The sequence below is a fragment of the Carcharodon carcharias genome, chromosome 29, assembly GCF_017639515.1.
Source record: "Carcharodon carcharias isolate sCarCar2 chromosome 29, sCarCar2.pri, whole genome shotgun sequence".
Classification (NCBI taxonomy): Eukaryota; Metazoa; Chordata; class Chondrichthyes; order Lamniformes; family Lamnidae; genus Carcharodon; species Carcharodon carcharias.
Genome location: NC_054495.1, coordinates 912,161 through 935,827, shown reverse-complemented (window position 1 = coordinate 935,827; position 23,667 = coordinate 912,161). Strand labels below are relative to the sequence as shown.

The 23,667-nt window shown below is 49.7% G+C and overlaps 1 protein-coding gene across 2 annotated transcripts; it reads right to left on the bottom strand.

Annotated features, from left to right (window-relative positions):
• Positions 1-5,067: 5,067 nt before the first annotated feature.
• On the bottom strand, positions 5,068-22,619 carry LOC121271074. Of its 2 annotated transcripts, none has more exons than XM_041176797.1 (5): positions 22,451-22,619; positions 15,630-15,743; positions 13,071-13,193; positions 10,547-10,684; positions 5,068-5,449 (listed from the first exon to the last, which is right to left on the bottom strand). In XM_041176797.1, exons 1-5 carry the CDS (start codon positions 22,497-22,499, stop codon positions 5,421-5,423), a joined length of 453 nt encoding a protein of 150 aa, XP_041032731.1. In that variant the 5' UTR covers positions 22,500-22,619; the 3' UTR covers positions 5,068-5,420. The 2 variants fall into 2 exon arrangements, with proteins under 2 accessions (XP_041032731.1, XP_041032730.1); XM_041176796.1 differs by having other exon boundaries at positions 5,068-5,768; positions 22,451-22,618.
• Positions 22,620-23,667: the final 1,048 nt, after the last annotated feature.

Below are 23,667 nucleotides of genomic sequence, written 5' to 3'. Positions count from 1 at the left end.
TCAGCCCCCTCGATCCTGTTACACAGCAACAGGAGGAGGCCCATTCAGCCCCCTCGATCCTGTTACACAGGAACAGGAGGAGGCCCATTCAGCCCCATCGAGCCTGATTCACAGGAACAGGAGGAGGTCCATTCGGCCCCCTCGAGCCTGTTTCACAGGAACAGGAGGAGGCCCATTCAGCCCCTCGAGCCTGTTACACAGGAACAGGAGGAGGCCCATTCAGCCCCTCGAGCCTGTCACCCAGGCACAGGAGGAGGTCCATTCAGCCCCCCTCAAGCCTGTTACACAGGAACAGGAGGAGGCACATTCAGTCCCCCTCGAGCCTGTTACACAGGAACAGGAGGAGGCCCATTCAGCCCCTCGAGTCTGTTACACAGGAACAGGAGGAGGCCCATTCAGCCCCTCGAGCTTGTTACACAAGAACAGGAGGAGGCCCATTCAGCCCCCTCGAGTCTGTTACACGTAACAGGAGGAGGCCTATTCAGCCCCTCGAGCCTGTTACACAGGAACAGGAGGAGGCCCATTCAGCCCCTTGAGCCTGTTACTCAGGAACTGGAGGAGGCCCATTCATAGAAACATAGAAATATAGAAAATAGGAGCAGGAGTAGATCATTCAGCCCTTCGAGCCTGGTCTGCCATTGAATATGATCATGGCTGATCCTCTACCTCAATACTGGACTCCTGCGCTCTCTCCCCAGGCCCCTTGATACCTTTAGAGTCCAGAAGTCTATCTATTTCCTTCTTAAATATATTCAGTGACTTTGCCTCCACAGCCTCTGTGGTAGAGAATTCCACAGGTTCATCAGCCTCTGAGTGGAATTTCTCCTCATCTCAGACCTAAATGATCTACCTCTTATCCTGCGACTTTAGTCCCTTGTTCTAGACCACCCCACCAGCCAGAGGAAATATTATCCCTGCATCCAGATGATGGTGTTCCCATGTGTCTGCTGCCCTTGTCCTTCTAGATGGTAGCGGTAGTGGGTTTGGAAGGTGCTGTCGAAGGACCCTTGGTGAATTCCTGCAGTGCATCTTGTAGATGGTACACACACTGCTGCTATTGTGCGTCGGTGGTGGAGGGAGTGAATGTTTGTGGATGTGATGCCAATCAAGCGGGGCTGCTTTGTCCTGGATGGTGTTGACCTTCTTGAGTGTTGTGGGAGCTGCACTCATCCAGGGAAGTGGGGAGTATTCCATCACACTCCTGACTTGTGCCTTGTAGATGGTGGACAGGCTTTGGGGAATCAGGAGGTGAGTTACTCGCTGCAGGATTCCCAGCCTCTGACCTGCTCTTGTAGCCACAGTATTTACATGGCTGGTCCAGAAACTGTTCTGGTCAATGGTAACCCCCAGTGGGGGATTCAGTGATGGTAATGCCATCGAATGCCAAGGGGTGATGGTTGGATTCTCTTTTGACATGTGGTCATTGCCTGGCACTTGTGTGACATGAATGATGCATAAGTCAGAACATCTTGCTGTAAGAGTATTGAACAATCAGACAGAGGCTTCCTTTTTTTCCTATTTTTATTGCAGGCATTAAGTTTCTCAATACTTACAGAGTTATGCAACATGGCAACTTAAATACAATTGGAGCATGGGTGGATAATGCCTTTACTCACCCAATGGACCACTTTCAAAGAGAACAGCTCCTTTCTCTGTCTGTGGGTGTACCTACACCACATGGACTGCAGCAGTTCAAGAAGGCGGCTCACCACTGCCTTCCCAAGGGGCAATTAGGGATGGGCGATGAAGTCTGGTCCTGATGGTTTTTCAGTGAAGTGGGGGTCAGAGGGCAGTGGTGAGCCGCCCCAAGGAATTTCGGCCCCCATTTTAACTTCACCCTGTGTCCCCATTGGAAGTTCTTCCACCCGCCTTTAGCGAGAGACATATTTATGGGGAACCGGTCGCTCTGTAACGATCTTCCCGTGCCTCTCCACGTGTTTGTGAGCGAGGATTGCGCGAGAGCTGATGGGGTGTCTGCAGGCAATGGGGAAGAAAGCTGTGGACTGCAGGAAGGTATCGATGGTCTTGGTCAGGTGGGCCGCTAAGGGGCAGCTAAAGGTCGAGTGTGCTTCATCCCTAAATCCGAAAACCCAAATGCCACACTTTTTATTCTTAACCTCATCAACCTTTAGCGCAGCGAGTTCCTGACTCGATCCAACATGTCACGGCGGGGGTGGGTGGGGAGAGAGGAGGGTGGGGGGGTGGTGGAGGTGTGGTTCGTAACCAGATGTGATAGATTTTGGGTCAGGAGGTTGGGGGGGAATTGAGGGGAGTTTTTTTTCCACTCAGGGGGGTGGTGGGGATCTGGAACTCACGGCCTGAATGGGTGGTCCGAGGCAGAAACTCTCATCATGTTTAAAACGTACTCGGATATACACCCAGAGTATCGTAACCCACAAGGCAGTACAATCAAGACCCGGAAAGCCAGATTAGGGCTAGGAGACGGCAGGACGGGCAAAATAGCCTTCCCTCCGTGCCGTCAGCTGCCAGGATTCGATAAGACGGAGGCTGTGACGCCTTTCTCGGTCAAATAGCCTGCGAGGTGGGGGCCCAACGCACCAGCTGGAGATGAGGTCTCCGGTCCAGGGTCCAGGAGAAATCAGATCCTTGCATTTGGAAGGCCCTGGGAGTGATGTTAGGCCGCACTGTAAGCGGCAGAGGTGGAAGCGTGAATGATAAAGAGATACTGAAAGGCGAAGGGAATGGGCAAGACTGTGACGAATGGACTGCAGCGTTGGCAAGTCTGAGGTCATCCACTTTGAACCAAAAAAGGACAGAACAGAAGCATTTCTAAATGGCGAAAATCTCAAAACAGTGGAGATCCAAAGAGACTTGGGGGAGGGTCAGCTACACAAATCATTACAATATCACAAAAAGATACAGATAATAATTAAAACAACGAATGGAACACTGGTCTTTCCGTCTCAAGGATTAGAATACAAGGGGGTAGGAGTCACACTTCAGCCTATACAAAGGCCCTGGTTAGACCACACCTGGGAGTCACTGTGAGACCCTCTGGGCCCCACACCTTAGGAAGGATGTACTGACCTCGGAGGGAGCGCAGTGTCGATTTACCAGAATGAGACCAGGACTCCGAGGGTTAAATTACGAGGAGAGATTAAACACAAACTCGGCTTGTATTACCCTGGAATTTAGAAGGTTAAGGGGGGGATTTGATCAAAGTTTTGAAGATATTAAGGGGGACAGAGCGGGGTCGATAGAGAGAAACTATTTCCCCTGGTTGGGGGGGAGTCTGGGATTTGGGGGCAGAGTCTAAAAATGAGAGGCTGACCTTTCAGGATTGAAATTAGGAAACATTTCTACACACAAAGGGTGGGGAAAGTTTGGAATTCTCTTCCCCAAATGGCAATAGATCAATTGTTAATTTTATATCCGAGAGATTGATAGATTTTTGTTATCCAAAGGGATTAAGGGATATGGGGCGAAGGTGGGTATGTGAAGTTAGGTCACAGGTCAGCCAGGTTCCCGTTGAATGGAGTGTTACGACTGAGATGGGAGGAGTGCACTGTCTGTCTCTAGGTCCACTACTCCACGGGTCACACCATGTACTTAAGTGATTTCTCCAACTAGCTATATGGTCAAATATGTGCTTTACCCATTAGTCTCAGAATGACCACTCAATGCCAGGTTTCTTCAATAAACTACAAAATGATTAGTTTATCATAAAACCAGCCTTGTCAAGTGGAAACGCAAAGCTTGTTAACATACAGTATGAAAAATGAAAGTATAATAAGTATAACACACACTTTTAATGGCGCAGAAGGAGGCCATTCAGCCCAACGTGTCTGCACCAGCTCTCCAAATGAGCATTATGACCGAGTGCCATTGCCCTGCCTTTACCCTGTACCCCTGCACATCGAATAGAAACAAATAATCATCTGATGCCCTCTTGAATGCCTCGATTGAGCCTGCCTCCGCCACACTTCCAGGCAGTGCATTCCAGACCCAAAGCATTCACTGTGTGAAAAATACACACAGACACACTCCCTTGCGCACACACATACACACACAGACAACACACACAGACGCGCTCCCTCACACACACAGACAACACACACAGACGCGCTCCCTCACACACACAGACAACACACACAGACGCGCTCCCTCACACACACAGACAACACACAGACGCGCTCCCTCACACACACACACAGACGCGCTCCCTCACACACACAGACAACACACACAGACGCGCTCCCTCACACACACACAGACAACACACACAGACGCGCTCCCTCACACACACACAGACAACACACACAGACGCGCTCCCTCACACACACACAGACAACACACACAGACGCGCTCCCTCACACACACACAGACAACACACACAGACGCGCTCCCTCACACACACAGACAACACACACAGTCGCGCTCCCTCACACACACAGACAACACACACAGACACGGTCCCTCACACACACAGACAACACACACAGACACGGTCCCTCACACACACAGACAACACACAAAGACACGCTCCCTCACACACACACAACACACACAGACACGCTCCCTCACACACACAGACAACACACACAGACACGCTCCCTCACACACACACGCTCCCTCGCGCACACACACACACACACACGCTCCCTCGCGCGCACACACACACACACACGCTCCCTCGCACACACACGCTCCAAAAAAAATCAAAATGAAATAGAGGAAATCTGCAAAAAGGTTAAAAGCAAGTGGCTTAAAAGGAACAGGATAGATGGTGGAGCCCTTGAAATGGTGTCCAGGTTATACGGTTGGTTTCTCAGCACTGGCCTACGAAACAATCGATGAATCTTGCGCAACTCCTCAGGCAGACTCGAGGAAAACTTGCAGTCAATCAATTTCAAAACGTAAAGCGGTTTCGGAGCCAACTTCCATCCACTTCCTGCTTTGGGACAGTGTCTGGACCTTCAGGAGCTGGTATGTCCTCTACCCAAGTAGTTGCTCTTTCTTTCTGCAAAGCCTACAGGCTTTTAAAACACAGCTTCCCAGGCCTGGGGAACTTTTGTCGAAGCCATAAACAGGGGTCAACAGGTTTCCAGTTTCTTTGAAGCTGCTTAATTACCTTTTCTTATAAGATGCTGTCTTTTCCAGGAACAGCGGCTGTCAGAGACCTTTAAAAGTCAGTGTCTTTTAAAACGCAAATCCTTCCGGAATGTTCTCAGCCCTTGAAGATGAATTATTTTCTGTGATTAAAGCGTTTATGACAGGAGGAACAGGCTGGAGGGGCTGAATGGCCTCCTCCTGTCCCTGTGTTTCCAATGTAGAGGGCTACACGTCCGGGCACAGCAATGGGAGTCGAGGCTTTGGGCCTGCGGCCTAATGTGAACACGTCAACCTGCCGGAGGAGAACGTCTTGGCTCAACCACCCTCAAGTTCCCACGGCCACTCGTTCACTTTTCAATTAGCCTTAATGCAACATCTGAAGGCAGCAGGAATTGCCAATAAATAATGTCAAAAAGGCTGATAAATAATAATTTCATCTACTTATATGTACAGTCGGCCACGCCACCCCACTCCCACACAATAATCATATCAATTGCTGGTGACAAGGAGAGATAAACACAGGATGATCCAACACAGAGCTCCTGTCACCGTTCTAGAGGTTCCATTGCAGAGATTACCATCACAGCACTCAAAGGAATTTCCAAGATTGATCTCAAAGATAAGCTCTGTGGAGTTCAGGGAACAAATGGATTTGGACACGCATCCTTGGAAATTAACCATTATATTACGATCACCTGTCAGAAAGAACCACAGATTGAAATTCGATGTTAATGCTTTGTTATCCTTCTCCAGGAGGCAGACCATGTGGTTTAAGCCCCTCACACAGCTACAGAAGAGAGGAGAGGGGTTCGAAGCAGCTCCTCCAAATTCATTTCTGTGTTTATAAGATGTACGCAACAAGGCAGGCTCCTTCTGACAACGTATAAATGGGAATAAAATACTGTGGGTGCTGGAATTCAGAAGGGACCGCAGAAGGTGCTGGAGCGCTGCTCTGTCAGAGGGTCAGTGCTGAGGGAGTGCCGCACTGTCGGAGGGGCAGTACTGAGGGAGTGCCGCTCTGTCGGAGGGTCACTACTGAGGGAGTGCCGCACTGTCGGGGGGTCACTACTGAGGGAGTGCTGCACTGTCGGAGGGGCACTACTGAGGGAGTGCTGCATTGTCGGAGGGTCAGTACTGAGGGAGTGCTGCACTGTCGGAGGGTCAGTACTGAGGGAGAGCTGCACTGTCAGAGGGTCAGTACTGAGGGAGTGCTGCACTGTCAGAGTGTCAGTACTGAGGGAGTGCTGCACTGTCAGAGTGTCAGTACTGAGGGAGTGCTGCACTGTCAGAGGGTCAGTACTGAGGGAGTGCTGCACTGTCGGAGGGTCAGTACTGAGGGAGTGCTGCACTGTCGGAGGGTCAGTACTGAGGGAGTGCTGCACTGTCGGAGGGTCAGTACTGAGGGAGTGCTGCACTGTCGGAGGGTCAGTACTGAGGGAGTGCTGCACTGTCGGAGGGTCAGTACAGTGAGGCTGTAGAGCGTTAGCGTGGATTATGAAGGAGGACTCAAACACACGACATTAACTAACAGAGGCAAGAGAGCTGAACCATCTCTGTGCCACCTTGAACCATCTGGATTCCATAGCTGGGAAATGGAGGTTTGTTCCATCTGTGGTCTCTGTAGCCAAACACTCTGAATAAGACAAATTATAACTCGTACCAAGACCTGTTCATCCATAAACTTCTCTCGCTTACTGACCTACACTCGCTCCCAGCTTGGCAACGCCTGCAGTTTAAAATTCTTATTCTTGTTTTCATATCCCTCCTCAGCCTCTCTATCTCTGTAACCTCCTCCAGCCCCTACAACCCTCCCTATCTCTGTAACCTCCTCCAACCCCTACAACCCTCCCTATCTCTGTAACCTCCTCCAACCCCTACAACCCTCCCTATCTCTGTAACCTCCTCCAGCACCTACAACCCTCCCTATCTCTGTAACCTCCTCCAGCACCTACAACCCTCCCTATCTCTGTAACCTCCTCCAGCACCTACAACCCTCCCTATCTCGGTAACCTCCTCCAGCCCCTACAACCCTCCATATCTCTGTAACCTCCTCCAGCCCCTACAACCCTCCCTATCTCTGTAACCTCCTCCAGCATCCTACAACCCTCCCTATCTCTGTAACCTCCTCCAGCACCTACAACCCTCCCTATCTCTGTAACCTCCTCCAGCCCCTACAACCCTCCCTATCTCTGTAACCTCCTCCAGCATCCTACAACCCTCCCTATCACTGTAACCTCCTCCAGCACCTACAACCCTCCCTATCTCTGTAACCTCCTCCAGCCCCTACAACCCTCCCTATCTCTGTAACCTCCTCCAGCACCTACAACTCTCCCTATCTCTGTAACCTCCTCCAGCACCTACAACCCTCCCCATCTCTGTAACCTCCTCCAGCACCTACAACCCTCCCCATCTCTGTAACCTCCTCCAGCCCCTACAACCCTCCCTATCTCTGTAACCTCCTCCAGCACCTACAACCCTCCCCATCTCTGTAACCTCCTCCAGCACCTACAACCCTCCCTATCTCTGTAACCTCCTCCAGCACCTACAACCCTCCCCATCTCTGTAACCTCCTCCAGCCCCTACAACCCTCCCTATCTCTGTAACCTCCTCCAGCACCTACAACCCTCCCTATCTCTGTAACCTCCTCCAGCACCTACAACCCTCCCTATCTCTGTAACCTCCTCCAGCCCCTACAACTCTCCCTATCTCTGTAACCTCCTCCAGCACCTACAACCCTCCCTATCTCTAACCTCCTCCAGCACCTACAACCCTCCCTATCTCTGTAACCTCCTCCAGCCCCTACAACCCTCCCTATCTCTGTAACCTCCTCCAGCCCCTACAACCCTCCCTATCTCTGTAACCTCCTCCAGCCCTTACAACCCTCCCTATCTCTGTAACCTCCTCCAGCCCCTACAACCCTCCCTATCTCTGTAACCTCCTCCAGCACCTACAACCCTCCCTATCTCTGTAACCTCCTCCAGCACCTACAACCCTCCCTATCTCTGTAACCTCCTCCAGCACCTACAACCCTCCCTATCTCTGTAACCTCCTCCAGCACCTACAACCCTCCCTATCTCTGTAACCTCCTCCAGCACCTACAACCCTCCCTATCTCTGTAACCTCCTCCAGCACCTACAACCCTCCCTATCTTTGTAACCTCCTCCAGCACCAGAACCCTCCCTATCTCTGTAACCTCCTCCAGCACCTACAACCCTCCCTATCTCTGTAACCTCCTCCAGCACCTACAACCCTCCCTATCTCTGTAACCTCCTCCAGCACCTACAACCCTCCCTATCTCTGTAACCTCCTCCAGCACCTACAACCCTCCCTATCTCTGTAACCTCCTCCAGCACCTACAACCCTCCCTATCTCTGTAACCTCCTCCAGCACCTACAACTCTCCCTATATCTGTAACCTCCTCCAGCACCTACAACCCTCCTTATCTCTGTAACCTCCTCCAGCACCTACAACTCTCCCTATCTCTGTAACCTCCTCCAGCACCTACAACTCTCCCTATCTCTGTAACCTCCTCCAGCACCTACAACCCTCCCTATCTCTGTAACCTCCTCCAGCACCTACAACCCTCCCTATCTCTGTAACCTCCTCCAGCACCTACAACCCTCCCTATCTCTGTAACCTCCTCCAGCACCTACAACCCTCCCTATCTCTGTAACCTCCTCCAGCACCTACAACACTCCCTATCTCTGTAACCTCCTCCAGCCCCGAAAACCCTCCCTATCTCTGTAACCTCCTCCAGCCCCGAAAACCCTCCCTATCTCTGTAACCTTCTCCATCCTCTACAACCTTCCCTATCTCTGTAACCTCCTCCAGCCCCTACAACCCTCCCTATCTCGGTAACCTCCTCCAGCCTCTACAACCCTCCCTATGTCTGTAACCTCCTCCAGCCCCTACAACCCTCCCTATCTCTGTAACCTCCTCCAGCCCCGAAAACCCTCCCTATCTCTGTAACCTCCTCCAGCCCCGAAAACCCTCCCTATCTCTGTAACCTCCTCCAGCCCCTACAACACTCCCTATCTCTGTAACCTCCTCCAGCCCCTACAACCCTCCCTATCTCTGTAACCTCCTCCAGCCCCTACAACCCTCCCTATCTCTGTAACCTCCTCCAGCCCCTACAACCCTCCAAATCTCTTCGCTCCTCCAATTCCGGTCTCTTGACCATCCCCCGATTCCCATCGCTCCACCATTGGCGGCCGTGCCTTCAGCTGTCTGGGGCCCTGAGCTCTGGATTTCCCTCCCTAAACCTCTCCACCTCTCTCTCTCTCTCATCGCCTTTAAGATGCTTCTTTAAATCCGACCCCTTTGACCGATTTTTTGGTCACCTGGCCCTAATATCTCCTTAATTTTTTTATTCCTTCACGGGTTGTGGGTGTCGCTGGCTGGGCCCAGCATTTATTGCCCATCCCTAGTTGCCCTTGAGAAGGTGGTGGTGAGCTGCCTTCTTCAACCGCTGCAGTCCATGTGGTGTAGGTACACCCACTGTGCTGTTAGGGAGGGAGTTCCAGGATTTTGACCCAGCGACAGTGAAGGAACGGTGATATATTTCCAAGTCAGGATGGTGAGTGACTTGGAGGGGAACTTCCAGGTGGCGGTGTTCCCATGTATCTGCTGCCCTTGTCCTTCTAGATGGTAGAGGTCATGGGTTTGGAAGGTGCTGTCTAAGGAGCCTTGGTGAATTCCTGCAGTGCATCCTGTAGATGGTACACACACTGCTGCTACTGTGCGTCAGTGGTGGAGGGAGTGAATGTTTGTGGATGTGGTGCCAATCAAGTGGGGCTGCTTTGTCCTGGATGGTGTCGAGCTTCTTGAGTATTGTGAGAGCTGCACTCATCCAGGCAAGTGGGGAGTATTCCATCACACTCCTGACTTGTGCCTTGTAGATGGTGGACAGGCTTTGGGGAGTCAGGGAGGTGAGGTACTCGCTGCAGTATTCCCAGCCCCTGACCTGCTGTTATAGCCACAGAATTTGTATGGCTAGTCCAGTTCAGTTTCTGGCCAGTGGCAATCCCAGAATGTGGGTGGTGGGGGATTAGTGATGGATATGGCTTGGGGGGGGTCAAATGTCATTTGACGATCACTCCTTGAGGATGTGTTGCTCTGTTAAAGATTCTATTCTCCTCCTTCGGGTACCATGTCCCTAAGACCCACCATCGCTGGGTCAAAATCCTGGAACTCCCTCCGTAACAGCACTGTGGGTGTACCTACACCACATGTTGGTGAACACGGTCTTCCATTGGATTGGTCCACGATTCTTCTTGGCAAAATGCGGCAGTGGTTTGCCCTTGCCTTCTGAAATATGGCTGACCAGAAAACTGTCCCCATCTTACCGCCTGTCATCAGGCTTAGTGGAAGGAATTGGAGGTCAATTCTCAACCCCAAGACGCTATATAAATGCCATGTGTTGTTGTTGTAGTTGTTGAGAGGGTTCAGAAGAGGAGCAGACTTTTTGACGTACCTCGCGAGTTGAAGCTTTGAAGATTTCCGCACTTGGTCTGGCTCTCTTTGCATTGTACAGGACCAGTTCTGTTACACTTGAAGTCACTGAGCATGTCCATGCAACCCATACAGAGCAGTTCATTCTTCTCCTCCTGGACTGGAAACCAAGAGCAAGAGGTTTTTAGTGCATCACCCCTCACTCTGTCCCTCTCTCTATATCTGTGACCTCCTCGCTCCCCCTCAAGACACTGACTCTCATTGGCTTTTTGACTGGGGAACTCACGAACCTTGATCTCAAACCACATTCTTTTCAGGGAATTGCTAGGAAGCGAGCTATTATATTCAGTAGGTCCAATAGCCGACGACATAATACCAGCCAAGGAATAAATGAATCTTCCGATAACTTTGAAGGGGTCATGAAGTCCTTTGACACCTACTTGAACCTAAGAGCCAATTAAAATTTGGAGCGAACAAAGTTTAACAAGATTTCCTTTTTTTTTTCCTCAGTTTGTTCACGGGATGTGGGCGCCATTGGATGGACATCATTTGTCACCCATCCCTAATTGCCTCTTGAGAAGCTGGTGCTCAGCCACCTTCTTGAACCGCTGCAGTCCATGTGGTGTAGGTACACCCACAGTGCTATTAGGGAGGGAGTTCCAGGATTTTGACCCAGTGACAGTGAAGGAATGGCTGATAGATTTCCAAGTCAAGGTGGTGAGTGACTTGGAGGGGAACTTCCAGGTGGTGGTGTTCCCATGTGTCTGCTGCCCTTGTCCTTCTAGATGGTAGAGGTCGTGGGTTTGGAAGGTGCTGTCTAAGGAGCCTTGGTGAATTCCTGCAGTGCATCTTGTAGATGGTACACACGCTGCTGCTACTGTGCGTCGGAGGTGGAGGGAGTGAATGTTTGTGGATGTGGTGCTAATCAAGCGGGGCTGCTTTGTCCTGGACGGTGTCGAGCTTCTTGAGTGTTGTGGGAGCTGCACTCATCCAGGCAAGTGGGGAGTATTCCATCACACTCCTGACTTGTGCCTTGTAGATGGTGGACAGGCTTTGGGGAGTCAGGAGGTGAGTTACTCACCGCAGGATTCCCAGCCTCTGACCTGCTCTTGTAGCCACAGTATTTATATGGCTGGGTCCAGTTCAGTTTCTGATCAGTGGTAACTTCCAGAATTTTAACAATATTAACCCCTGACCCTTACTTTGAGCCAAAACTGCAATGGCTCTCCAAACCAACACAAATCAAGATTAGGATCAAGCCTGTTGGTCCCCCAGGCTGAACAGCAAACCTCCCCCGCTCCTAACCCCCGGTCAGTCGCTTCCCAACCCATCAACCCCACCAGCTGCTGCTGATGCTCACTCGGGAATGACAGTCAGGGTTGGGGGTCTGGTACGTGGTCAGTGTCTGTCGACCTGTGTCCCCCAACAAGATTGCGCTGGAGAGCAGAGGCAATCTGAGAGAAAATCACAGACAGAACAAAGCAGCTAAAAAGAGAGAGGGACATAGGGAGTGACAAATAAAGATGGTTAGATGGACAGATAAAGGGACAGAGAAGGAGGGAGGGAGGGGGTAAAGAGACAGAGAGAGAAAGGGAGAGTAGAGAGAGAGAGAAAGAGAGAGCGGGAGGGTAGAGAGAGAGACAGAGAGAGAGAGAGGGAGGGAGGTAGAGAGAGAGACAGAGACAGGGTGTATGGAGAGAAAGAGAGAGGGGGTAGAAAGAGAGAGGAGGGAGGTAGAGACAGTGGGGTAGAAAGAGAGAGAGAAGGGTATGGAGAGAGAGAGAGAGAGAGAGAGACAAAGTGGTGGGGTAGAGAGAGTGGGGTAGAGAGAGAGGAGGATGGAGAGAGAGATGGGGTAGAGGGGGGGGGGTAGAGAGAGAGAGAGAGAAGGGGTAGAGAGAGAGAGAGAGAGAAGGGGTAGAGAGAGAGAGAGAAGGGGTAGAGAGAGAGAGAGAGATAGAAGGGGTAGAGAGAGAGAGAGAAAGGGTAGAGAGAGAAGGGGTAGAGAGAGAGAGAGAGAAGGGGTAGAGAGAGAGATGGGGGTAGAGGGAGAGGGAGAGAGAGGGGGTTAGAGAGAGGAGGGTAGAGAGAGAGGGAGGGGGTAAAGAGAGAGAGGGGGTAGAGAGAGAGAGGGGCTAGAGCAAGGGGGCTAGAGCAAGGGGAGCTAGAGCAAGGGGGGCTAGAGCAAGGGGGGCTAGAGCAAGGGGGGCTAGAGTGAGCTGCAGAGAGATAGAGATCTGTATTATGTATGATATATATGAAGATATATAGAGAGATGTAGAGAGAATTTGAGAAATATATGCATGTGAGATGGAGGGAGATAGAGAGAGAGAGAGAGAGAGTGAATGAGATAGAGTGAGAGCGACAGAGATATAGGGGTAAAGAGGGACAGAGGGACATAGAGACAGAGAAATGAGAGAGGCAGCCAGAGACAGAGATAGAGGGATAGAGAGATAGAAACTGAGATAGAGAGACATAGAGCAAGGGAGATGCGAGACAGAGTGAAAGAGATGGAGGTAGATATGGATTTGTGGTGATCATGTTACCTGTTTCTCCGTTACACAAATCCTTGGTGCAGCAATTGATTGTAGTGATAATGGAGCCGAGGTTGAGGCTGATATTTGTACAGTCCTTGGAAGCGATGCAGGACTTCACTACCTTTTTCCCAACTGAGAAACGGGGTGGGGGGGAGAAAGAACATAAAAGATTATAAATCCAACCCTCGTCACTAACCCTGTCCCAGAGAGTAGCTCAATACTTGCATATCTGTCAGACAAGGCTCCCACTTGAGTAATGCTGAGCCCTCCCCTACCCATGAACAGGCACCAGTGCCCAGTGATTGGCCATGGGGTGCATCACACTGATGGCATTCCTGCCTATGCAAATGCATCAGACCGTCCTTGGAATCCTCCTCCTCCATTGGCTACTCGGGCAGAAGGGCTGAGACTCTCACACTCTCTCCGCACCCCATCCCATTAGCAGAGGCGAGACAATCAGTAACTGCAGGCCCCAGGCTCCATCTTGTTTTCTTAACCCACCCTCACTGATCAACCTCATGTTCACCCTTCATTGCACGGTCGGAGGGTCAGTACTGAGGGAGTGCTGCACTGTCGGAGGGTCAGTACTGAGGGAGCGCTGCACTGTCGGAGGGTCAGTGCTGAGGGAGTGCTGCACAGTCGGAGGGTCAGTGCTGAGGGAGTGCTGCACTGTCGGAGCGTCAGTACTGAGGGAGGGCTGCACGGTCGGAGGGTCAGTGCTGAGGGAGCGCTGCACGGTCAGAGGGTCAGTGCTGAGGGAGCGCTGCACGGTCGGAGGGTCAGTGCTGAGGGAGCGCTGCACGGTCGGAGGGTCAGTGCTGAGGGAGCGCTGCATGGTCGGAGGGTCAGTGCTGAGGGAGCGCTGCACGGTCGGAGGGTCAGTGCTGAGGGAGCGCTGCACGGTCGGAGGGTCAGTGCTGAGGGAGTGCTGCACTGTCGGAAGGTCAGTGCTGAGGGAGTGCTGCACTGTCAGAGGGTCAGTACTGAGGGAGTGCTGTCCTGTCGGAGGGTCAGTACTGAGGGAGTGCTGCCCTGTCGGAGGGTCAGTACTGAGGGAGCGCTGCACGGTCAGAGGGTCAGTGCTGAGGGAGCGCTGCACGGTCGGAGGGTCAGTGCTGAGGGAGCGCTGCACGGTCGGAGGGTCAGTGCTGAGGGAGTGCTGCACTGTCGGAGGGTCAGTGCTGAGGGAGCGCTGCACTGTCGGAGGGTCAGTCCTGAGGGAACACTGCACTGTTTGAGGGTCAGTCCTGAGGGAGTGCTGCACTGTCGGAGGGTCAGTCCTGAGGGAGTGCTGCACTGTCGGAGGGTCAGTCCTGAGGGAGTGCTGCACTGTCAGAGGCTCAGTCCTGATGGAGTGCTGCATTGTCGGTGGCTCAGTCCTGAGGGAGTGCTGCACTGACAAAGGGTCAGTCCTGAGGGAGTGCTGCACTGACAGAGGGTCAGTCCTGAGGGAGTGCTGCACTGTCAGAGGGTCAGTCCTGAGGGAATGCTGCACTGTCGGAGGGTCAGTACTGAGGGAGTGCTGCACTGTCGGAAGGTCAGTCCTGAGGGAGTGCTGCACTGTCGGAGGGTCAGTCCTGAGGGAGTGCTGCACTGTCGGAGGGTCAGTCCTGAGGGAGTGCTCAGACCCTCCGACTGTGCAGCACTTACTCAGTACCAGCACTGGGAGTGTTGGCCTAAATTATGGTCTCGAGTCTCTGGGGCTCAAAGTTTCCGACAGAGTTGGAATTCAAGGTACTAAAGTCCGAACATGGGAAGAGGAGGAGGCCATGCAGCCCCTTGAGCCTGTTCCTCCATTCAGTGAGAACATGGCTGGTCTGTGACCTAACACCACATACCCGCCTTTGTCCCATATTCCTTAATACCTGGGCAATCCCTTTTAAGGGAAGATGGTGGCTTAGTGGGAATGTCACGGGACCAGTAATCCAGAGGCCCAGGCCAATGTTCTGGGTACATGGCTTTGGATCTCAACTTGTGGAATTTGGATTCAATTAATAAATCTGCAATTGAAAGCTAGTCTCAGTCATGGGGACCACAAAACTGTCTATCTGTTGTAAAAACCCCTCTGGATCACCAATGCCCCTTTGGGGAAGGGAATCTGCCCTCCTTACCCAGTCTGGTCTACACGCGACTCCAGACCCCACAGCGACGTGTTTGACTCTTAACTGCCCCTCTGAAATGGCCGAGCAAGACACTCAGTTCAAGGGCAATTAGGGATGGGCAACAAGTGCTGGTCTTGCCAGTGACACCCACATCCCCTGAAACAAATAAAGATGACAAAAATCTATCAATCTCTGATTTAAAATTAACAATTGATCTATTGCCATTTGGTGAAGAGAATTCCAAACTTCTCCCACCCTATGTGTGTGGGAGTGTTTCCTAGTTTCACTCCTGGAAAGTCCGGCCTCTCATTTTTAGACTCTGCCCCCATAGTCCCAGACTCCCCGAAACAAGCGGAAATAATTTCTCTCTATCGGCCCCTAATCTGTTCCCCTTAATAGCTTCAATACTTTGGGAGGGTCCCGGCTGGGAATCTGTTTTGTGTTAATATATACATTGCTCACGCACCATGTTTCTGCCAGCCTGTTCTCGTCATACACATTTCTCCTCCTGCACAGGCTTGCACCTCTGCCCCTTGGTCACATTTGGAGTCTTCGCATTTGTAACACCTCAGTGCGTGGGCTGCAAGAGAGAAATACACAGATTACAGAATCTGATTGGTTTTTAATGGGTGCAGAGGAACATCAGGTAGAGGATGAGTCCTTGGGTCTTTTCCACCATTCTATTGGGTCACGATTAACCAGTTTTTGCTGGTGTTTTTATTCGTTCATGGGATGTGGGCGTCGCTGGCTGGGCCAACGTTTATTGCCCATCCCTAGTTGCCCCTTTGGAAGGTGGTGTTGAGCTGCCTTCTTGAACCGCTGCAGTCCGTGTGGTGTAGGTACACCCACAGTGCTGTTAGGGAGGGAGCTCCAGGATTTTGACCCAGCGACAGTGAAGGAACGGCCGATATATTTCCAAGTCAGGATGGTGAGTGACTTGGAGGGGAACTTCCAGGTGGTGGTGTTCCCATGTGTCTGCTGCCCTTGTCCTTCTAGATGGTAGCGGTCGTGGGTTTGGAAGGTGCTGTCTAAGGAGCCTTGGTGAGTTGCTGCAGTGCATCTCGTAGATTGTTTTCAGTCCGCTTCTGCTATATATCCCTTAACACCCTAATCCAACAAGAATCGAGGAATCTCAGTGTCTGCAATCTGCAATTTACCTGAAAGGGTCAACCAAAAGTTAAGAGGACAGAGAGTGGGGGAGAGGGGCAAAGGGTTTCAGGGAGTGAATCCCCCCAGAGCTCAGGATTCAGGAGTTACCTGCCAATGGTGAATTGATGGAAATATCTATTCTGGCCCAGCCCTGCAGAATTCCAGTGGCTCTTACAACAATATTTATGTAAAATAAAACACTGTCTGAGCATTTGAAAGTGCTGAGGAGACATGGCAGTAGCTCTCACAATTGTACCAGGCCATATTTTTTATATTGTTTGGCACTAGTTCATGCCAGAATAGGAAGCTTGTCATGTAACTCAGCAATCACCGCTGACTTAGTGTCTGTGCGAATCTTTGCTTAACAACTGTGAAAAGCTGCTGTGCTCTAACAACACAGGAAAAAAAAACAAACCATATAAACTAAATTGTGCGATTCTAAAAAGCGAACATACATGCGGGCTGTATGTTCTGTTTTACTCTTACATGGAATGTGGGCCTCACTGGCCAGGCCAGCGTTTGTTGCCCATCCCTAATTGCCCTTGAGCTGAGTGGCTTGCTAGGGCCATTTCCGAGGGGCAGTTAGGAATTGTCCGCATTGCTGTGGGCCCAGAGTTACATTTTTGCCCAGGCCAGGTGAGGTCTGCAGATCTCCTTCCCCAAAAGGACATCAGCGAACCAGATGGGTATTTAAGATGATCAATGATCGTTGTCATGGTCCCCGTGACTGAGATGAGCTTTATATTCCAGATTTTATTGCTGAAAATAAAAAAAAAGAGGAATAGGCTGTCGAAGCTTCTCATCTTGCACTCATCGGGTCAGGTACGCAAGAATACCGATTATAAAGGGAATAACAATTCATACTGCTTGAGAAGAGAATGCTGATTGTTTGGGAGAGTCCATAGGACCATAAGGCGCAGGAGCAGAAGTAGGCCATTCGGCCCATCGAGTCTGCGCTGCCATTCAATGAGATCATGGCTGATCTGATAATCCTTAACTCCACTTCCCTGCCTTTTCCCCATAACCCCCGATTCCCTTACTGATTAAAAATCTATCTCAGCCTTGAATATACTTAACGACCCAGCCTCTACAGCCCTCTGCAGATTCACTACCCTCAGAGAAGAAATTCCTCCTCATCTCTGTATTAAATGGGCGACCCCTTGCTCTGAGAGTATACCCTCTGGTCCTAGACTCTCCCACAATGGGAAACAACCTCTCAACATCTACCCTGTCAAGCCCCCTAAGAATCTTACATGTTTCAATAAGGTCGCTTCTCATTCTTCTAAATTCCAATGAGTACAGGCCCAACCGACTCAACCTCTCCTCATAAGAAAATCCCTCCATACCCGGAATCAAACTCATGAAGCTTCTCTGGACTGCCTCCAATGCCAGTGTATGTTCCCTTAGATAAAGGGACCAAAACTGTTCACAGCATTCTAGGTGTGGTCTAACTAGTGCCTTGTACGGTTTTATATACTCCATTCCCTTTGAAATAAAGGCCAACATTCCACTTGCCTTCCCTATTACCCACTGAACTTGTATGTTAGCTTTTTGGGATTCATGCACGAGGACCCCCAAATCCCTCTGTGCTGCAGCTTTCTGCAGTCTTTCTCCACTTAAACAATATTCAGCTCCTCTATTCTTCCTGCCAAAGTGCAGAACATCACACTTATCCACTTGCCAAACAATCAGCGTTCTCTCTTGTGAAATGCTGGTTGGGCCACAGTTGGATGGATTGTGTCCAATTCACAACACTTTAGGGAGGATGTCAAGGTCTTGGAGAGGGTGAGGAAGAGATTTTATTTTTTTTATTCGTTCATGGGATGTGGGCATCGCTGCCTATGCCAGTTGCCCACCCCTAAGTGCCCTTGTTCAGGGGGTAGTCAAAGAGTCAACCACATCGCTGGGTCTGGAATCATGTGTAAGCCAGACCAAGTAAGGACAGCGGATTTTGGACATTAATGAACCAGATGGGTTTTTATGACATGATCATAATTAATAAGTCTGGCATTTTATTACAGATTTATTTAGTTCACAGAATCATAGGATTGTTATAGCATAGAAGGAGGCCATTCGGTCTATCATGTCTGTGTCAGCTCTCCGAAAGAACAATTCACTTAGTAGCATTACCCCGCCTTCTCCCCGTAACCCTGCACATTATCCCTTTCAGATGATAATCCAATTTCCTCTCGAATGCTTCGATCGAACTGGACTTGAAAAGTTTTCCATCGTGTGGCCAATCGCCTTAAATCTGTGTCCCCCTGGTTCTCGATCCTTCCACCGATGGGAACGGTTTCCCCCTTATCTACTCTGTCCGGACCCCTCGTGATTTTGAACACCTCTGTCAAAATCTCTTCTCAACCTTCCCTTCTCCAAGGATAACTGTCCGGTCTTCTCCCATCTATCCACAGAACTGAAGTTCCTCATCTCTGGAACCATTCTCGTGAATCTTTGCTGCACTCTCTCTAGTGTCTTCACATGCTGCGTTAAAGTGCAGAGCCCAGAACCGGACACAATACTCCAGCTGAGGCCAAACTGGTGTTTTATACAAGTCTAACATAACCAGTTCTGTTGTAGGGTCATGAGGACTCGAAACGTCAACTGTACTCTTCTCTGCCAATGCTGCCAGACTTGCTGAGTTTTTCCAGGTATTTCTGTTTCTGTTTTTGTTTTGGATTTCCAGCATCCGCAGTTTTTTGTTTTTATCTCCTTGTTCTTGTACTTTACGCCCCTATTAATAAAACCTTAGGATGCCATTTGCTTTATTAACTGGTTTCTCATGCTGTTCTATCGCTTTCAATGATTAATGCACATGTACACACCCAAGGCCCCTTTGCTTCTGCTCCACCTTTAGAATAATATCCTTTATTTTATGTTGTCTCTCCACCTTCTTCATACCAAAGTCAATCACTTCCCACTTCTGAATTTAAATTCCACCAACTGTCACGGTGGTACCTGAACTCACATCCTCCGATCATTAGTCCGGTAACGTAAGCAGTGTGCTACTGTACACCCCTCAATTTGCAAACTGGCTTGTATAGAAAGATAAATAGACAATATTGATGTCCCATATCTAACAAAGATTGAAATTCCTGCATGCCACTTAGAATGCCTGTTGCAATGAAATTCCTTTTCCGCCCCTATTCTCTGCTACTTTTGCTATTTTTAAGTCATAGTTTCATTACAGTACAGGGGGCCATTCGGCCCATTGAGTCCATGCTGTCTCTCTGTAGCGCAATCCAGTCAGTCCCATTCCCCCCACTCTATCCCCATATTCCTGCAAGTTTATTTCCCTCAAGTGTCCGTCCAATTTCCTTTTGAAATCGTTCAGTGTCTCCGCTTCCACCATCCTTGTAGGCAGCGAGTTCCAGCTCATTACCACTCGCTGTGTAAAAAAGTTGCTCCCCACATCCTCAAAACCTTCAATCTGTGTCCCCCAGTCCTTGTGCCATCAGCCAATGGCAACAGCTTCTCTTTGTCTACCTGATCTAAACCCGTCATCATCTCGTACACCTCGATCAGATCCCCCCCCCACCTCAATCTCCTTTGCTCCAAGGAGAACAACTCCAGCTTCTCCAACCCAACCTTGTAGCTAAAATTCCTCATCCCTGGACCCATTCTGCTCAATCTCCTCCCCACCCTCTCAAGGACCCTCACATCCTTCCCAGAGTGAGGTAACCAGAACTGGACATGAACAGCAACCAGTGGTAGGGACTGTCACAGAATGTTGCAACCACACCTCAAGGTTTACAATGTAATAGTGTGATAGGAATGACATGTACATCTGGGAAAACAGATATATGTCATGCAAAGTAGCAACACAATAACTTATATTTATATTGCACCTTTAACATAACACAATGTCCCACAGGAGCATTTTAAAATGAAATTTGAACCTAGGCCACATAAGCAGGTATGAGGACAGGTAACCGAAATCTCAGTTGAAGAGATAAGTTTTTAAGGATTGTCTTAAAGGAGGGGGGAGAGAGACACACAGACACAGAGAGAGAGAGAGAGATAGAGAGAGACACAGAGAGAGACACACACAGAGAGAGAGAGAGAGACACACAGAGAGAGAGAGAGAGAGAGAAAGACACACACACACACACACACACACACACACACACAGAGGGACACACACACAGAGGGACACACACACACACACAGAAAGAGACAGAGAGAGAGAGAGACACGCACAAAGAGAGACATGCACAGAGAGAGAGACATGCACAGAGAGAGAGAGACACACAAAGAGAGAGAGACACACACAAAGAGAGAGAGAGAGAGACAAACAGACACACACACAGAGAGAGAGAGAGAGACACACACACACACACACAGACACAGACACACACACACACACACACACAGAGACACACACACAGAGAGACACACACACACACAGAGACACACACACACAGAGAGACACACACACACAGACACACACACACACACACACAGAGACACACACAGAGACACACCCACAGAGACACACACACAGAGACACACACACACAGAGAGACACAGAGAGAGAGAAAGAGACACCACAGAGAGAGATAGAGACAGAAAGCGAGAGAGAGAGACACACAGAGAGAGACAGAGACACACAGAGAGAGAGAGAGACACACAGAGAGAGAAAGAGAGAGACACAGAGAGAGAGAGAGAGAGACACAGAGAGAGAGAGAGAGAGACACAGAGAGAGAGACAGAGATACATTGGCTGTGAGACACTTTGGGACATCCTGAGGTGGTCAAAGGCACTAGAGAAATGTAAGTCTGACCAATTGCAGCGATGCATCTCCATAAACAGGTGTTCTGACAAACCTAGCCCCATTTGGGGAGTCAGGGGGTGTTGTTTTTTTATATAAAAGCAAAAAACTGCGGATGCTGGAAATCCAAAACAAAAACAAAAATACCTGGAGAAACTCAGCAGGTCTGACAGCATCTGTGGAGAGGAACACAGTTAACGTTTCGAGTCCGAATGACCCTTCAACAGTCTTGTTTTTTCATTTGTTCACAAGATATGGGCATCCCTAATTGCCCCTTGAGAAGGTGGTGGTGAGCTGCCTTCTTGAACCGCTGCAGTCCATGTGGTGTAGGTACACCCACAGTGCTGTTAGGGAGGGAGTTCCAGGATTTTGACCCGGCGACAGTGAAGGAACAGCCGATATATTTCCAAGTCAGGATGGTGAGTGACTTGGAGGGGCTAAACTCACCTGTTCCACCCCCACACCTCCTCCCCCCCCCCCTACTCACAAAGCCCCCCCAAACTCACCACACATCATACGTCAAATTACTAAGATAAAGGCAAAATACTGCGGATGTTGGAAATCTGAAACAAAAACAGAGAAAACAGAATCTGAAGAGTCACATGGACTCGAAATGTTAACTCTGTTTCTCTCTCCACAGATGCTTAGACCTGCTGAGTTTTTCCAGCATTTTCTGTTTGTGTCAAATTATCCCTGTGCTAAATACGATCTTCTAAGCACAACTCAACATTAATACATATTGAGTATATGTGCAATGAACGTTTTGAACAATTTAAGACTGTTAACTCACTTAATATTCTATCCAATAATCTGGGAGATTTAATATTTAACCATATTCACAATTATGGGGGAATTAAGCATATCCTACAATACAGTGTTCCAAAATATTCCTAATCCTAAATGTTTAATTTAATACCTTGCACGCGATTCAATTTTATATGAAGAAAGTATTTGAATATACATAATGCGCCTTACAATATAAATATTAAGCTTTTTGACAGGTTCAGCCGAATGAGTGTGTCTCTCTCTCTCTCCCCCTAAGCACGGATTAATCTCCGTCTTGAACAATTAACATTTGAGTTCTGGTATCAACTCCCTCTATCAAAATAAAAGATTTCCTGATACAGGCTAAGTGTTTAAACTCCCCAGAGAGGGGAGGGAGAAAGAGAGGTGGTTGTGGGGGGTGGGGGGGGGGGGGGGGGGGTTGGGTGTCGTTGATCTGTCAAATTGAAACTAAATATCGGCGAGAAAAAAAGTGTAACAGACACTGTCGATGCTTGTTTCGGGACTGACACACATCAAAAGTTTAAAATAAAATACCATACAACACACACGAGCAAAAAAGAGTTGTGCAATGTGCAAAAACTCACCATGCCCCGCTAGAACTGACAAGAAGAGAACAGCGAAAGGTAGCTCCATACTTCAGGCTCTGGGCTAGGACCTGTATCGGTGAGAGGCAAGTTTGGAGCTGAGGCACAGAGTGAGTGAGTGAGTGACGGGCTCCGCAATACTGAACTAGACTCGACCCGCCAGCATTTATCTTCCACCGAAAAGTTATCCCACCCCCCCCCCGCCCCCTGCCCCGGCCAAATGAAAAAAGGACGGATTTCCTGCTCGTTTATACCGCCCTCCCCTCTGGACACACTCTTGGACGTGGAACAACCCAGGCGAAGACCCCTCCTGCCTGTAAGCTGCTCCGAGGCAACTCGGGCTCATATCCGCCTCCAGACACATCCTCCCACTCCCCACGCCTGCCCCCACCAGCTTAAACAGAGCCGTCAAACTGCAAGCTTGCCCCTCCCTGCCCTGAGTGAGGGCAAAGGGTCGCAAACATCCGTGAACAAGACAAAAACAAAAATACCTGGAGAAACTCAAGCAGGTCTGACAGCGTCTGCGGAGAGGGACACAGTTAACGTTTCGAGTCCGTATGACCCTTCAACAGAGCTAAGGAGAAATAGAAGAGAGGTGAAATATAAGCTGGTTTAAGGTGGGGTGGGACAGGTAGAGCTGGATAGAGGGTTAGTGATTGGTGGAGATAACCAAAAGATGTCACAGACAAAAGGGCAAAGAGGTGTTGAAGGTGGTGATATTATACAAGGAATGTGCTAATTAAGGATAGACAGCAGGACAAGCAAGGTACAGATATCCCTGGTGGGGTGGGGTGAAGGGATCGAAAAAGGCTAAAAGGTAGAGATAAAACAATGGATGGAAATACATTTAAAAATAATGGAAATAGGTGGGAAAAGAAACATCTATATAAATTATTGGAAAAAACAAGGAGGGGGAAAATCGGAAAGTGGGTGGGGATTGAGGAGAGAGTTCATGATCTAAAGTTGTTGAACTCCAATATTCAGTCCGGAAGGCTGTAAAGTGCCTAGTCGGAAGATGAGGTGCTGTTCCTCCAGTTTGCATTGAGCTTCACTGGAACAATGCAGCAAGCCAAGGACAGACATGTGGGCAAGAGAGCAGGGTGGAGTGTTAAAATGGGGGCATGAGAGCAGGGTGTCATTGTTTAATCTCTGTCTTTTAGCCTTTTTCAATTCCTTCCCCCCACCCCACTCCACCCCCACAAGGACTATCTGTACCT

Bases quoted from the DNA above. Each gene is read 5' to 3' on its own strand.
- LOC121271074 (XM_041176796.1), bottom strand. From the start codon at position 22,499: ATGGAGCTACCTTTCGCTGTTCTCTTCTTGTCAGTTCTAGCGGGGCAT. The intron at 15,744-22,450 runs GTGAGTTTTTGC...TCTCTCTTGCAG, and splicing joins GTCAGTTCTAGCGGGGCATG to CCCACGCACTGAGGTGTTAC. The intron at 5,769-10,546 runs GTACGTCAAAAA...TCTTTCTGACAG, and splicing joins TCAAAGCTTCAACTCGCGAG to GTGATCGTAATATAATGGTT.